The sequence below is a fragment of the Oncorhynchus mykiss genome, chromosome 5 (genome assembly GCF_013265735.2).
Source record: "Oncorhynchus mykiss isolate Arlee chromosome 5, USDA_OmykA_1.1, whole genome shotgun sequence".
Classification (NCBI taxonomy): domain Eukaryota; kingdom Metazoa; phylum Chordata; class Actinopteri; order Salmoniformes; family Salmonidae; genus Oncorhynchus; species Oncorhynchus mykiss.
The window spans coordinates 23,449,643-23,462,596 of record NC_048569.1 but is presented as its reverse complement, the minus strand read 5'-3'; the positions used below and the strand labels follow the sequence as shown (position 1 = coordinate 23,462,596).

General features: G+C 44.2%; 2 protein-coding genes across 2 annotated transcripts; both read left to right on the top strand.

The window, feature by feature from the left end:
• The first annotated feature begins 1,995 nt into the window (after window positions 1–1,995).
• On the top strand, window positions 1,996–6,258 carry LOC110523459 (proteinase-activated receptor 1). Its single transcript, XM_021602156.2, has 3 exons — window positions 1,996–2,228; window positions 2,806–3,699; window positions 3,841–6,258. The coding sequence occupies exons 1-3, from the start codon at window positions 2,168–2,170 to the stop codon at window positions 4,260–4,262; spliced, it is 1,377 nt and encodes a 458-aa protein (XP_021457831.2). The 5' UTR covers window positions 1,996–2,167; the 3' UTR covers window positions 4,263–6,258.
• A 974-nt stretch (window positions 6,259–7,232) lies between these two features.
• LOC110523458 (proteinase-activated receptor 2) lies at window positions 7,233–12,030 on the top strand. The gene is made up of 2 exons (XM_021602155.2): window positions 7,233–7,431; window positions 10,008–12,030. The coding sequence occupies exons 1-2, from the start codon at window positions 7,329–7,331 to the stop codon at window positions 11,081–11,083; spliced, it is 1,179 nt and encodes a 392-aa protein (XP_021457830.2). The 5' UTR covers window positions 7,233–7,328; the 3' UTR covers window positions 11,084–12,030.
• The last annotated feature ends 924 nt before the right edge of the window (window positions 12,031–12,954 follow it).

Here is a 12,954-nt window from a genome sequence, read left to right as displayed (position 1 = left end):
TACATACATAAAGAGCATAGTGTAGATGGTAGGTAGTAACTTACTGGTTGTCATTTCTGAATGTACAGATGATAGATGCAACTGTGTAGTGGCTCAGGTTGGGCTGAACTCTCTGCCCAGCTTCCCTCATACTCAATCCCTGGTTGAGCACATGGTCAACCAATGTGGCCCTGATCTCATCTGAGACAACTGTCTTTCCTCATCCTCGTCCTCTAACTTCTTCACCTCTAGCTCTTGCTTCATTATTGACTTCCATTTTCCTCCAAAACAGGAGAGCTAATCTGTGGCCTTTTAAAGTGCTAAAGCTCTGATTTCTAAGTGAACAATTCAGCAACTAGTGTTTACACCTGTGAGGAGTGGGTGTTGCCAATTGATACATAGAGTTTGGCATTGTGATTGGCGTTGCTTTCCAAAGGGACTAAATATATTTTACATTTGTGCCTAATGTAGAGAACTTTTGCATATTTTTTTATTTAACTAGGCAAGTCAGTTAATGAAGAACCAATTCTTATTAACAATGACAGCCTACCGGGAAAGAGTGGGTTAACTGCCTTGTTCAGGGCAAGAATGACAGATTTTTACCTTGTCAGCGCAATTGCAAATTGAGAACTGAGTGTAAAGCAGGAATTGTGCTTGCAATTTTGCAGATTTGGTTTAGGGATTTGGTACATGAGTTTCAGGTTTCGGTGATTGCGTTTCAAGTTCCAATTTTAGTGTGTAAACAATTGGGAAAAACTCAAGGCATTAATCACAGAAGGTGATTGCAGAAAATCCAAACTTAGTTTTACACTAATTTAATAATCTAGAAACAATGTTCATCATGATTGTTGGAGGATTCTTTAAGCTGAATACTTTGTTCTGAACCTTGACAGGCAGACAGAACATTGGGATGGGGCTAGTTCTAAACAGCAAGGTCAGTTTACTTTCCTAAGGAAAACCAGCCTCTGGAAATAGACAGGAAACAGAGGGGTTTTTAAATGCTTGAGCGAGGTCAACATCAAATGCATTCCTCTTAAAGGGTTACATGGTCAATCTGCTGTCTGCATTGTCTATGCAGCATTTACAGCCTCTGCAGAAGTCTGGTCAGCCCTCCGTATTGTTACAAAATTTGAGGCGCACGGTGATGCGCTATGGAACTCAATGGCGCCTCCGACCACATTTTCGGATTAAGCATAAATTGGCTCTTACAAGAATCACACTAGACATTTTGATTTGTATAAATTATAGCGGCTTATAAATTACATTATCAAGTACATTATACAATAATGTGTTGTCCCACAGCTTTGGACCACTGATTTAATAATTGTTATAAATGTGCTCTGCAGTACCATAGGAGACTCAGCTGCAACTGTTGTCTTGAGGCCATTAGTAGTCTGCTTTTACAGAAAGTAATTCCTCGCCAAATTGCTTCCTGTCCATTCTTATACCCCCCCCCCCCCCCCCCCCCCCCTTCGCTCTTGAACATCACAATTGGCCATTTCCTGGAAACTCCTGATGCTGACCATTATCAAAGTCAGATCTGCACAAAATTGAGGAAATACATCTTTATATAATCATCAGCAAGCACAACCTCACTAAACAAAACATATCAAACTGACAAACAGCATTCTTCAATATTCATATCATCTCAAAAGCGTTTTAGTTTAATGAAATTGTTGAAAAATATGATTATCTCCTCTTGTCAGAAACTAGGAGTATAGGTGTACTGTGTACTGCACCTGTCTGTGTTCATATCGAACATTCATTTTAATGATAATAATACAAATAAAAAGTAGGCAATAACTGGAACCGCAAGTGTAAAAAAAAAGTTACATCTTCTATTTAACAGTTGTCCTAACAAGAAAACAGCATTGATCTCCATTCAGTAATTCCATTAAACGTTAACTGTCGACCCATGTGAAAGTTAGTCCAGTCGTTGACTCAAGTGATGACATCAGAAGATAGGAACGCGCGCCACGCTGGACAATTTCCATATTCTGCGTCACAGATGGACTGGGGAGGCGTAAACTGTCTGAAAGCGACAGTTAGTTCTCTATGCAGCAACAGAGAAGGAGACCAAACATACATACAGGTTGATAATAATACGTGTTCAGATCTAGAATAAACGCTTTAGGCTACATTAGTAAATCTGTTCATCTTTATTGGACTTCATTACAGTTCTGCGAGAATGTTTTTCAAAGCCGTTCTATTCCTGGCAGGCGTGCATGCGGTTTCAGGCGTTTTTAACGGTGAGTAGAATTCGCCTGATCCGTGATAAAAATGTATTACATACAACGAATGTGTAGCCTACACTTTTAGGCCCTACCTGAATTATAGCCATAGACTATTTTTTTGGAAAAGTTTCATTCTATGATAAGCGGGTCGGTGTGGCACGGTGACTTATAACCGTAGCAACATAAAGTATTATGTGTAATATTCATGAATCATTTACAGACAGTTACATATTCCAAAGTATACATTTTATCCTTTACTTTTCTTGTCTGAAATAACTCCTTTTTATGATGCAAGAAAACAGGTTGTATTGCGATAGTATTTTAGAAGTGGTCTTCCAATTTATTGACAGAAACAGCATTTTATCAACAACGAAAAGTAGATTTTAAAGAAAGTTGTTCCAATACCTATGTAGCGCCTCTCATTTTCAGGACACACATTATAGTCATCCCATTTTCAAAGGGATCCTATAGAAACTTCAAACAGTCTGTTTCAGGTCCTCCATAACACTGAGCTCCATGACTATTACAATGTAGACTGCAGTGCTACACACCTATTCCCATGTGTGACTGACTCTATTGTTTTTCTCCACAGGCACCTCCATCGTGAGGACCTTTGCCAGAAGGTTAGTCACGGAAGGGTCCGTGGTCACAGACGAGCCAATAGATCTAGACCTACTGGACTACTACCCAGACATAGACAGTAATGGGACTGGAGTTGGACTAAACAATGTGTCCGGACCGGGAGAGAGAGTTGGGTTTATAAATGGGTCCAGACTGAGACCATTGAAACTGGGCTCTGCCAGGAATGCTACAGAAGTCTGGTCTTACACCATCTCTGTTATGGCCAACAACTTCCTCACAGGCCACCTCTCTACCATCTTCATCCCGACGCTTTACACCTTCATCTTCCTCATCAGCGTGCCTCTTAACATTGTTGCCATGGTGACCTTTGCCCAACGGATCCGGCCCATGAAGCCAGCAGTGATCTACATGCTGAACCTGGCAGCCGCCGACCTGCTGTTCGCCCTGCTGCTGCCCTTCAAGATCGTCTACCACTACAATGGCAATGACTGGGGCTTCGGCGAGGGGTTGTGCCGCCTGGTCACTGCGGCCTTCTACTGCAACATGTACTGCTCCATCCTCCTCATGACCTGTGTCAGCGTGGACCGCCTGCTGGCAGTGGCCTACCCCATCAACTCCCTGTCCTGGAGGAGCCCCCGCAACGCCGCCTTGGCCTGTAGCGCCATGTGGATCCTGGCTGTGGGTGGCTCGCTGCCTCTTGTCCTCTCACAGCAGACAGTCTACTACAACCCACTGGATATCACCACCTGCCATGACATCCAGGACCTGGAGCTGTTAGAGGAGCAATACGTCTTCTTCTTTCCTACACTCTCCTGCACCCTCTACTTCCTGCCGCTGTTCGTAATGGTGACCTGTTACTCCCGGGTGGTGCAGGTGCTCAACAAGGCTCCGTGCGGTGTTGTAGGTAAATACAAACCAGGGAAACCAGACATAATGTACTTAATTTGGCTAATCTGTTTCTTAATCTTGATGCAGCAGGTCTGTTTAAAAAATACATCTCATTAGAGGATAATAATATTTTCCATTGTAATTTGATCTGATCTAGGCCGTTCAAGGCAGAAGGCGCGGGCTGTGGTGATGGCGGTCACCGTGCTTGTGGTGTTCGTGGTCTGTTTCACACCCACCAACTCCATTCTCCTCGCTCACTACCTCCAGATCGCTGGGCAGGTGGGTGGGGAGCCGGACGCTACCCACGTGGCCTACCTCGTGTCACTATGTTTGGGGAGCATCAGCTGCTGCCTGGACCCCCTGGTCTACTATTTTGGCTCGTCCCAGTGCCAGAGGCAGCTGGAGGGGGCGCTGGGATGCCAGGCGGTCGCTGAGGGAAGGAAGAGTCTGGCCTCGTCCTCTGGTTCCTCCAGGACCAGCACCAGGACCAGAATAAGCACGAGGACCAGCACTAGGATTACTAAGGTGGATACCTTCCAGGCCAGCCTCAGCAGCCAGTACAAGAAACTCCTGGTCTGATGGATGGATGGAGACACAGAGAGCTGTTTCTTTTTCACTGACAAAAATTTAAAAATATAGATTTAGTATATGCTGTATTTCCACTGTTTCAGACAGTGCAAGATGCTTCTGGTCTGACAGATAGACATGGACCAAAGCTAGGCTATTTCTGAGGAGAAAGAATGGATTTGGCTTGTATGATGAATTCAGTCAGACATTCATCCATAGGTCTGGGTTAGCTATGCCCAGCTGTAAATATGAAGAAGAGATATACACATTGTTTCAGACAGTGCAAGAAGCTGCTGTCATGATTGTCATGGCCCAAAGTTGTTTCTGACCTGTACACCACTACAGTACCAATAATATATATTTAGGGTAAGAGAAAAGGAAAATGTAAGTTTTGTGAAAATGTAATGGATAATACAATTTTTAATCTTGAAGCAGGTTTAAATTCCCCAAAACGATTTATTTTAAGTTTGATGGTCTGCGATAAGGGAATAACAAAGGAGTCTTTATTCAATCCTGTATTGTACCATTTCTTAAACGCTCACTGAACAATACAAGGAAATGCTTTCGAAGCAAGCTGAGTGAGGTCACTGCTATGCCTGCTGGCCATAGAGATATTTACTCAGCATTGTGAAATGTATAGCCTATGCACTATGTTGTCAATGTTGTATAGAAATACCATACAGTTTATTAGGTACACCCATTCTTGTACCAGGTCGGACCCCCCTAAGCCTCCAGAACAGCCTGAAATATTTGGGATATAGAAAGGTTGCACAATTTGTATAAAGGGACCTAACGTGTGCCAGGAAAACATTCCCCACACCATTACACCACAGCCACCACCCTGTACCATTGACACCATACAGGATGGGGCCATGTACTTTTACTGCTTACGCCAAATCTGGACTTTGCCATCATCATGATGCAACAGGAACCGGGATTCATCGGCCCAGGCAATGTTTTTCCACTCATCAATATTCCAGAGTTGGTGATTACGTGCCCACTGAAGCCACTTCTTCTTGTTTTTAGCTGATAGGAGTGGAACCCAGTATGGTCGTCTGCTGCAATGTTTTTAGAAACTTTTACAAATGACTCAAGACATTTCATCTTTTAATTTTTAATTCAATAAGTATTAAATTATTTTGTATGGCAAGCCTAAAAATGTGCTTAACATGTCACATTACAAGTTGCATGGACTCACTGTGTGCAATGCCAGTGTTTAACATGAATTTTGAATGAGTACCTCATAGGGGGGTCCGACCTGGTACAAGATGGATGTACCTAATCTGTAAGGTCCCTCAGTCAAGCAGTGAATTTCAAACACAGATTCAACCACAAAGACCAGGGAGGTTTTTCAATACCTTGAAAAAGAAGGGCACTGATTGGTAGATGGGTAAACATAATAAAAGCAGACATTGAATGGTGTATCAATACACCCAGTGATACAGGCGTAGGAGCGAAGCCGAGGTGGTGTACCTTAATAAACTGACCACTGTGTGTATATTATCACTCAAATAACTTTAGCTCACACTCATTATTACTAAATATTCCATTTGTGTGAATGTATAATCTATGCATTCAGAATTGGAAGAGCTGCTTGACTACTCAAATACCCAGACAAGTCGAGCAAAACGCGTCAGAGCAGGTACTATGCTGCGTACAGACACTTGCGCACGCAACGATAGAAATATAACGTATTGCGGTACTAATTTGAGAGTAAGAAGTGCTGTGATGCCCCCTATTGGTGTGAATTATACATCAAGGCAAGTACATTTACAGCACTTTGTCACAGTCCTGCATGTTGCATTACGTACAGCAGGTGGCGCTACATATCTATTTAGTACAAACAAGTATTCAGTGGAATTTATATTTGGTCTGGAGGATACATTAAATCAACAAAAATATTAAATGGTCTTAAAGATGGTATCTGTGCCATACTGTTACAGAACATTACAAAAAACAACTGGTAAATGTTTCAAATAAAGCTATCTGATTTTTTGTGTGTGATGTATATTTTGTTTGTGGTTTAATTTCTTTAAAATTAATTTAAGGACTATAAATAATGGACACAGAGGCATTGTGAATAGCTGAAATATTGAGTAATACATGTTTATGCACACACTGGCAGTGACTCACCAATTTTGTCTCATAATTTAAGGTAGTTGACCAAATTAATTCCACATTAAACCTTTTCATTTAGATAATTCATTTCCATTATGATTTGAAGACAATAGGCCAGATAACATTGTTACTTCCTGTCCTTTCTTCCCATCACCACCATTCCTCTCCATTCCATTCCTCCGTTTCACCTGTACAAAGAAAGAGAAAAGCACCCGAGAGTCCTCACGCAAATAGCCATCTGCTCTGTTTTATGGACCAAACAGAGATGCTAGTGACTAACTCAAACAAAAAGATCAAACTATTGTAACTTCCACTGAGCCTGCCCTGAGTACACTGGACCTGATGCAAGACACACCACTTTCTCGTTAGTCTCATAAACCTTTGCTCTGTGTTGCAACTGGGAACATAACGACAGAGAAGAGGGCAGGAGACATCAGCAGACAGGGAATCATATTCTTTAACTGTGAGGAAATATTCTTGATGCACTCCTCTTTTCCACTGAAATGCTATCCCACTATTAACTAGCCTACCTACTACACATGCTGTTAGACCTACTCTACCACAGTGCTGAGCTATACATTTCCTTAGGCCTATGCTTGTAAAGGAGGCACATTTGCACATCCGTTTTTCTGCAGTTGGTAGTGAAGGCACAGCTCTAGGATTAGTTTATACCTTCCTCAACTTCAAGCCTAGGTGGAAAAATATAAAACTGACCTTAGATCAGTGTCTGAGGGCAACATCTGGACATACTACATCTGCTCAGGCAGTCAGCCTGAACAACACAGGTGTGCATGGTCACGTGTCTTATAACATTACGCAGGTTTTTTTCTTCTCACCTGTTATGTAAGGAAGGGGTGTGGTACCCTTCCTCTTCCGTTTACTTCAACGTCGCACAGACAAAAGGAATACACAAACGCGTGTATAAGCATTCAACACCCTTCATTAATCGCAGATAGATCAATGTTGGAAAGTTTTGTGGAAGTTAACATGGGTTTTCAGCCACATTGGTTAAAACTTATATTTTTATTGACCTGCGTCGATCTCTGTCTGTCTCAGAAAAATGGTAAGAGAAGGCTTTCCCCCTCTATTTCTCGTTATTTGTTTTTTTCCACCGTTCAGATACACGTTAGGATATACTTTATTGCTTTGGACAATTTATTGTGTCGGATTCCCTCGATCTGATTGCTTTGAATGCAGAGTTTGTGAAATACCACAAAATGTGATGATATTTCCAATATCGGTGTGGTTACAAACCTCAAAGCATCAATGAGTGATGGCATCATCCCACATGGCAATGGGCTTGTTCAACATTGCTGCGACAAGTCAGTAAGCAGTCGCCTGCACTATCTACAAATCACCTTGCATTTTTTATTTAAAAAATGTTATTCCAAAATCATGGCATTAATATGGATTTTGTCCCCCTGAACTCATCTGGGAAGGCTTTCTACTCGATGTTGGAACATTGCTCTGGGGATTTGCTTCCATTCAGCCACGAGCATAGTGAGGTCGAGCACTGATGTTGGGCGATTAGGCCTGGCTCGCAGTCAGCGTCCCAAATTCATCCCAAAGGTGCTCGATGGGGTTGAGGTCAGGGCTCTGTGCGTGTGGGGCAGTCAAGTTCTTCCACCGATCTCGACAAAACAGGAAAGGGCCTTCCACAAACTGTTGAATGTTGGAAGCATATAATGGTCTAGAATGTCATTGAATGCTGTAGCGTTACGATTTCTCCTCACTGTACTTAAGGGGCATTAACCCGAACCATGAATAACAGCCCCAGACATTATTCCTCCTCCACCAAACATTACAGTTGGCACTATGCATCGGGGAGGGTAGAGTTCTCCAGGCATCCGCCAAATCCAGATTAGTTTTTCGGACTGCCAGATGGAGAACGCGTTTCCACTGCTCCCGTCCAATGTTGGCGAGCTTTACATCACTCCAGCCGACGCTTGGCATTGTGCATGGTGATCTTAGGTTTGTGTGCGGCTGCTCGGCCATGGAAACCCACTTCATGAAGCTCCCAACGAACAGTTCTTGTGCTAACGTTGCTTCCAGAGGCAGTTTGGAATTCGGTAGTGAGTGTTGCAACCGAGGACGGATGATTTTTGCGCTACAGCACTCGGCAGCCCCATTCTGTGAGCTTGTGTGGGCTACCACTTCGTGGATGAGCCGTTGTTGGTCCTAGATGTTTCCACTTCACAATAACAGCACATAGAGTTGACCGGTGCAGCTCTAACAGGCCAGAAATTTGACAAATTGACTTGTTGGAAAGGTGGCATCCTATGACGGTACCATGTTGAGTCACTGAGCTCTGCAGTAAGGCCATTCTGCTGCCAATGTTTGTATATGGAGATTGCATGGCTGTGTGATCAATTTTATACACCTGTCAGCAACTGGTGTGGCTGAAATGGCCGAATCCACAAATGTTAAGGGGTGTCCATAACTTTTTATATATGGGGTACTTCTACTGGTACATTTTTTTAAAGCTAGGACTCTGGTACACAGCAACAGCAGGGTCGCTCCAATACAGTAGGTAGCAGTAATGCACCATATCATTGGATGCCAACGGCCAATAAACCCCACAGAAAAAGAGGCGGAGGCAACAACAGTTTATAGTTAGCTAGGACAATTGTAGATACTGTCCTCTGCCCCAGCCTGTCAGTCACTGTTTTCCAGCAGTTCTGTTAACAAGGGTGAGAGCAGGTGTTTAGGAACCTGGGTGCTAGCTAGCTAGTTAGCAAGCTAGTACTTGTTACACACCATGCGGGAGAGATAGCTAGCTAGCACACCGGTAGACTGTACTTTGCCCCCCGCCTGTCAGTCATTGTTTTCCCGCAGTTCTGTTAATGACGGCGAGGGTCAGTGTTGTAGGTGTTCGGCAGGTGTTTAGGACACTGGATGCTAGCTCGCTAGCTAGACTCTGGTACACAGCAGGTGGGATAGATAGTTAGCTGGCAATAACTAGGATACCGGTAGACCGTGACCTTCGCCCCTGCCTGTCGGTCACTGCTTTCCCGCAGTTCTGTTAACAGCGAGGGTAGATGTTCGGCAGGCGGGAGCGAAGGACACTGTGTGCTAGCTAGCTGGCAGACTGGGAGTGACAGTACCAGTGTCACTGGGAGTGACACCGGTAGCTAGCTAGGACACCGGTTGACTGTCATTTGCCCCCTGAAAAACTCAGATGGAGGAATGCCCACATGAAGGAACACCATCATATACACTATTGAGACTTTTTAAACTGAAAATTACCACTAAGGGGATGCAGAGCAGGATCAATGAGTTAGCCAGCTAACTTTGATGACCAGAAATAACTTTTTCTAGTTCATAAAGAAAGCTACACTTAAATACAGTATGTGTTTTTGGTTGTTGAGTTAAGTAGACATTGCCCATTTTAAGCTTATCCTTATTCTCCTTGTTCCTACTTTTTGTTTACCCATCTGGCGTCTTATTAGTTGATTTCAAATAAATGTTTACTTTTGATATAGTTTACATAAGTACAAAAAAAAGTAATAATTGAGTTAATAATCTACCTGACAGCGAAGTAAATAAGTCACAAATGTCTATTGTATTCAAATGGCATACATTCTAACCTCATTGTTGGAAGTTCTTAAACAGCCCTGTTTATAATCCCCTCTTTCTCAGAGCGTAATGCTGCCGTTGACGACCGAGGATTCTCAGGGAACGAGACAATGGAGGGGGTAGGGGTCTCCCTGACGGCCCTCATGGTTCTGGACAGTCATTTGACCACGGTGTTCCTCCCCATCGTCTACATAGTGGTGTTTGCTGTGGGGCTGCCCACCAACACCATGGCCATCTGGGTCTTCCTGTTCAGGACCAAGAAGAAGCACCCTTCCGCCATCTACATGGCCAACCTGGCTCTGTCTGACCTGCTCTTTGTCATCTGGACGCCTCTGAAGATCGCCTACCACTTCAACGGTAACAACTGGATCTATGGAGAGAGGCTGTGTAAAGTCCTGGTGGGCTTCTTCTATGGGAACATGTACTGCTCCATCCTCTTCATCACCTGTATCAGTGTCCAGCGCTACTGGGCCATTGTTTACCCCCTCTCCCAGGATTGTAGGAACAACCATGTAGCCATCGGTGTCTCGGTCGCAGTCTGGGTGGGGGTCTGGCTGCTGACCACCCCTCTCTACCTCTATGACCAGACAGTCAAGGTGACCAACCTCAACATCACCACCTGCCACGACGTTATCCGGCCCAGCCAGATTAGCATGGCCGTCGGCTACTTCCTGACCATGGGAACCCTGGGATTTGTAGTTCCCACTGTGGTGTGCGTGATGGCCTACGTTCTGATGCTCAAGTCCCTGAGGAACTCAATGACGGACAACAGCATCTCCAAGAATCGGCGCAAGGCTGTGGTGCTCATCATTACTGTGCTGGTCATGTTCCTGGTCTGTTTCACCCCCAGTAACATCATGCTGCTGGTGCACTACTCTCTCCTGCTGGCCGGAGTAGTGAACGATGGCTACGGCTTCTACATCACCACCCTGTGTCTGGCCGCCCTCAACAGCTGTGTGGATCCATTCATCTACTACTTCATCTCAGAGGAGTTCAGGGAGCACGTGAAGAACACGCTGAGGTGCCGAAGTGAGAGGACAGTGGCGAGGATGAGGGTCTCGTTCAGCGCTCTTAAGTACTCCAAGAAAAAAAGCACCTACACGTCAGACTCAGGGAAAACACAGAGCAGCTCCTGTTAAGGGGGTTGTCATGTGGAGATGGAAGTTGGCTGTACTGATGTTTTTAAAGTACTGGACAGGTGAAAGAGAAAGAGCTGGTGACCATCTGCCATGTTGCTTTCACCTGACTTGTTTCATCATTTTTAATGGAAAAGGCGCCATTTTAAACTGAGTTGCAACCCCAGACTACTTCATATTATGTGCTAGTGTTACATTGGCTTCTCTTCCCTCATACATGATATTTACATGGAGATTTTGTTGGTTTTATATAGAGGGCAAAATGAGTAAGAGTGATGAGGCAAATTGTTTTTATTCCGTGTTACTGATCCATCCTCCACGTTTAGACAATCAGATGTCCATTAAGTTTGGTCCAGCGCGGAGCTCTCCAAAACTTTCAACTGAGTTCTCAGTGCCCTGCACTGACCCTTCACTTATTTAAGTTAGCCATTCACATACAGTACCTAGTGAAAGTCTACACACCCCTTGCACAGTTATGGCATTTTCTACACCACCTGCTTGACAGTGAAAGAAAAAGGATAGATGTCTTGTTTGTATTCACACCCCATAGTTAACACTTAGTGGAAGCACCTTTGGCAGCAATTACAGCTGAAAGTCATTTTGAATAACATTCTACCTACTCTTAGCGTAACATTATATCCATTGTTTTTGTCAAAATTGCTCAAACTCAGTGCAGTTTGTTGGGAATCATTGATGAAGGCAAACATAGTCTTTGATTTTCAAGCAGATTTAAGTCGGGCTGGAAACTGGACTCCTCTGAAACACTCAACTCCTCTTGGGATGCCATTCTGGTGTGTTTTGTTATTCAAATTTCTGTAATTGTCCCTCTTGACTTTTTCCACATTTTGTTATGTTACAGCCTTATTCTAAAATTGATTAAATCGTTTTCCCCCCTCGTCAATCTACACACAATACCCCATAATGACAAAGCAAAAACAGTTTTTTAGACATTTTTGCTCAGTACTTTGTTGAAATCTTCTTGGGTATGACGCTACAAGCTTGGCACACCTGTATTTGGGGCGTTTCTCCCATTCTTCTCTGCAGATCCTCTCAAGCTCTGTCAGGTTGGATGGGGAGCATCACTGCACAGTTATTTTCAGGTCTCTCCAGAGATGCTCAATCGGGTTCAGGTCCGGGCTCTGGCTGGGCCATTCAAGGACATTCAGAGACTTGTCCCAAAGCCCCTCCCACATTGTTTTGGCTGTGTGCTTAGGGTCGTTGTCCTGTTGGAAGGTGACCCATCGCCCCAGTCTCTGAGGTCCTGAGTGGTCTGGAGCAGGTTTTCATCAAGGATCTCTCTGTACTTTGCTCCGTTCATCTTTCCCTCGATACTGACTAGTCTCCCACAGCATGATGCTGCCACCACCATGCTTCACCGTAGGGATGGTGCCAGTTTCCCTCCAGACGTGAGGCTTGGCATTGAGGCCAAAGAGTTTAATCTTGGTTTAATCAGACCAGAGAATCTTGTTTCTCTTGGTCTGTGAGTCCTTTAGGTACCTTTTGGCAAACTCCAAGCGTGCTATCATGTGCCTTTTACTGAGGAGTGACTTCTGTCTGCCCACTCTACCATAAAGGCCTGATTGGTAGAGTGCTGCAGAGATGGTTGTCCTTCTAGAAGGTTCTCCCATCTCCACAGAGGAACTCTGGAGCTCTGTCAGAGTGACCATCGGGTTCTTAGTCACCTCCCTGACCAAGGCCCTTCTCCACCGACTGCTCAGTTTGGCCGGGCAGCCAGCTCTAGTAAGAAGTCTTGTTGGTTCCAAACTTTTTACATTTAAGAATGATGGAGGCCATTGTGTTCTTGGGGACCTTCAATGCTGCAGACTTTTTTTTTGGTACCCTTCCCCATTTCTGTGCCTTGACACAATTCTGTC

Coding starts and splice junctions, on each gene's coding strand:
- LOC110523458 (XM_021602155.2), top strand. CDS start 7,329: ATGTTGGAAAGTTTTGTGGAAGTTAACATGGGTTTTCAGCCACATTGG. Junction 7,432..10,007: donor CTGTCTGTCTCAGAAAAATG/GTAAGAGAAGGC, acceptor CCTCTTTCTCAG/AGCGTAATGCTGCCGTTGAC.
- LOC110523459 (XM_021602156.2), top strand. CDS start 2,168: ATGTTTTTCAAAGCCGTTCTATTCCTGGCAGGCGTGCATGCGGTTTCA. Junction 2,229..2,805: donor GGTTTCAGGCGTTTTTAACG/GTGAGTAGAATT, acceptor TTTTCTCCACAG/GCACCTCCATCGTGAGGACC. Junction 3,700..3,840: donor GGCTCCGTGCGGTGTTGTAG/GTAAATACAAAC, acceptor GATCTGATCTAG/GCCGTTCAAGGCAGAAGGCG.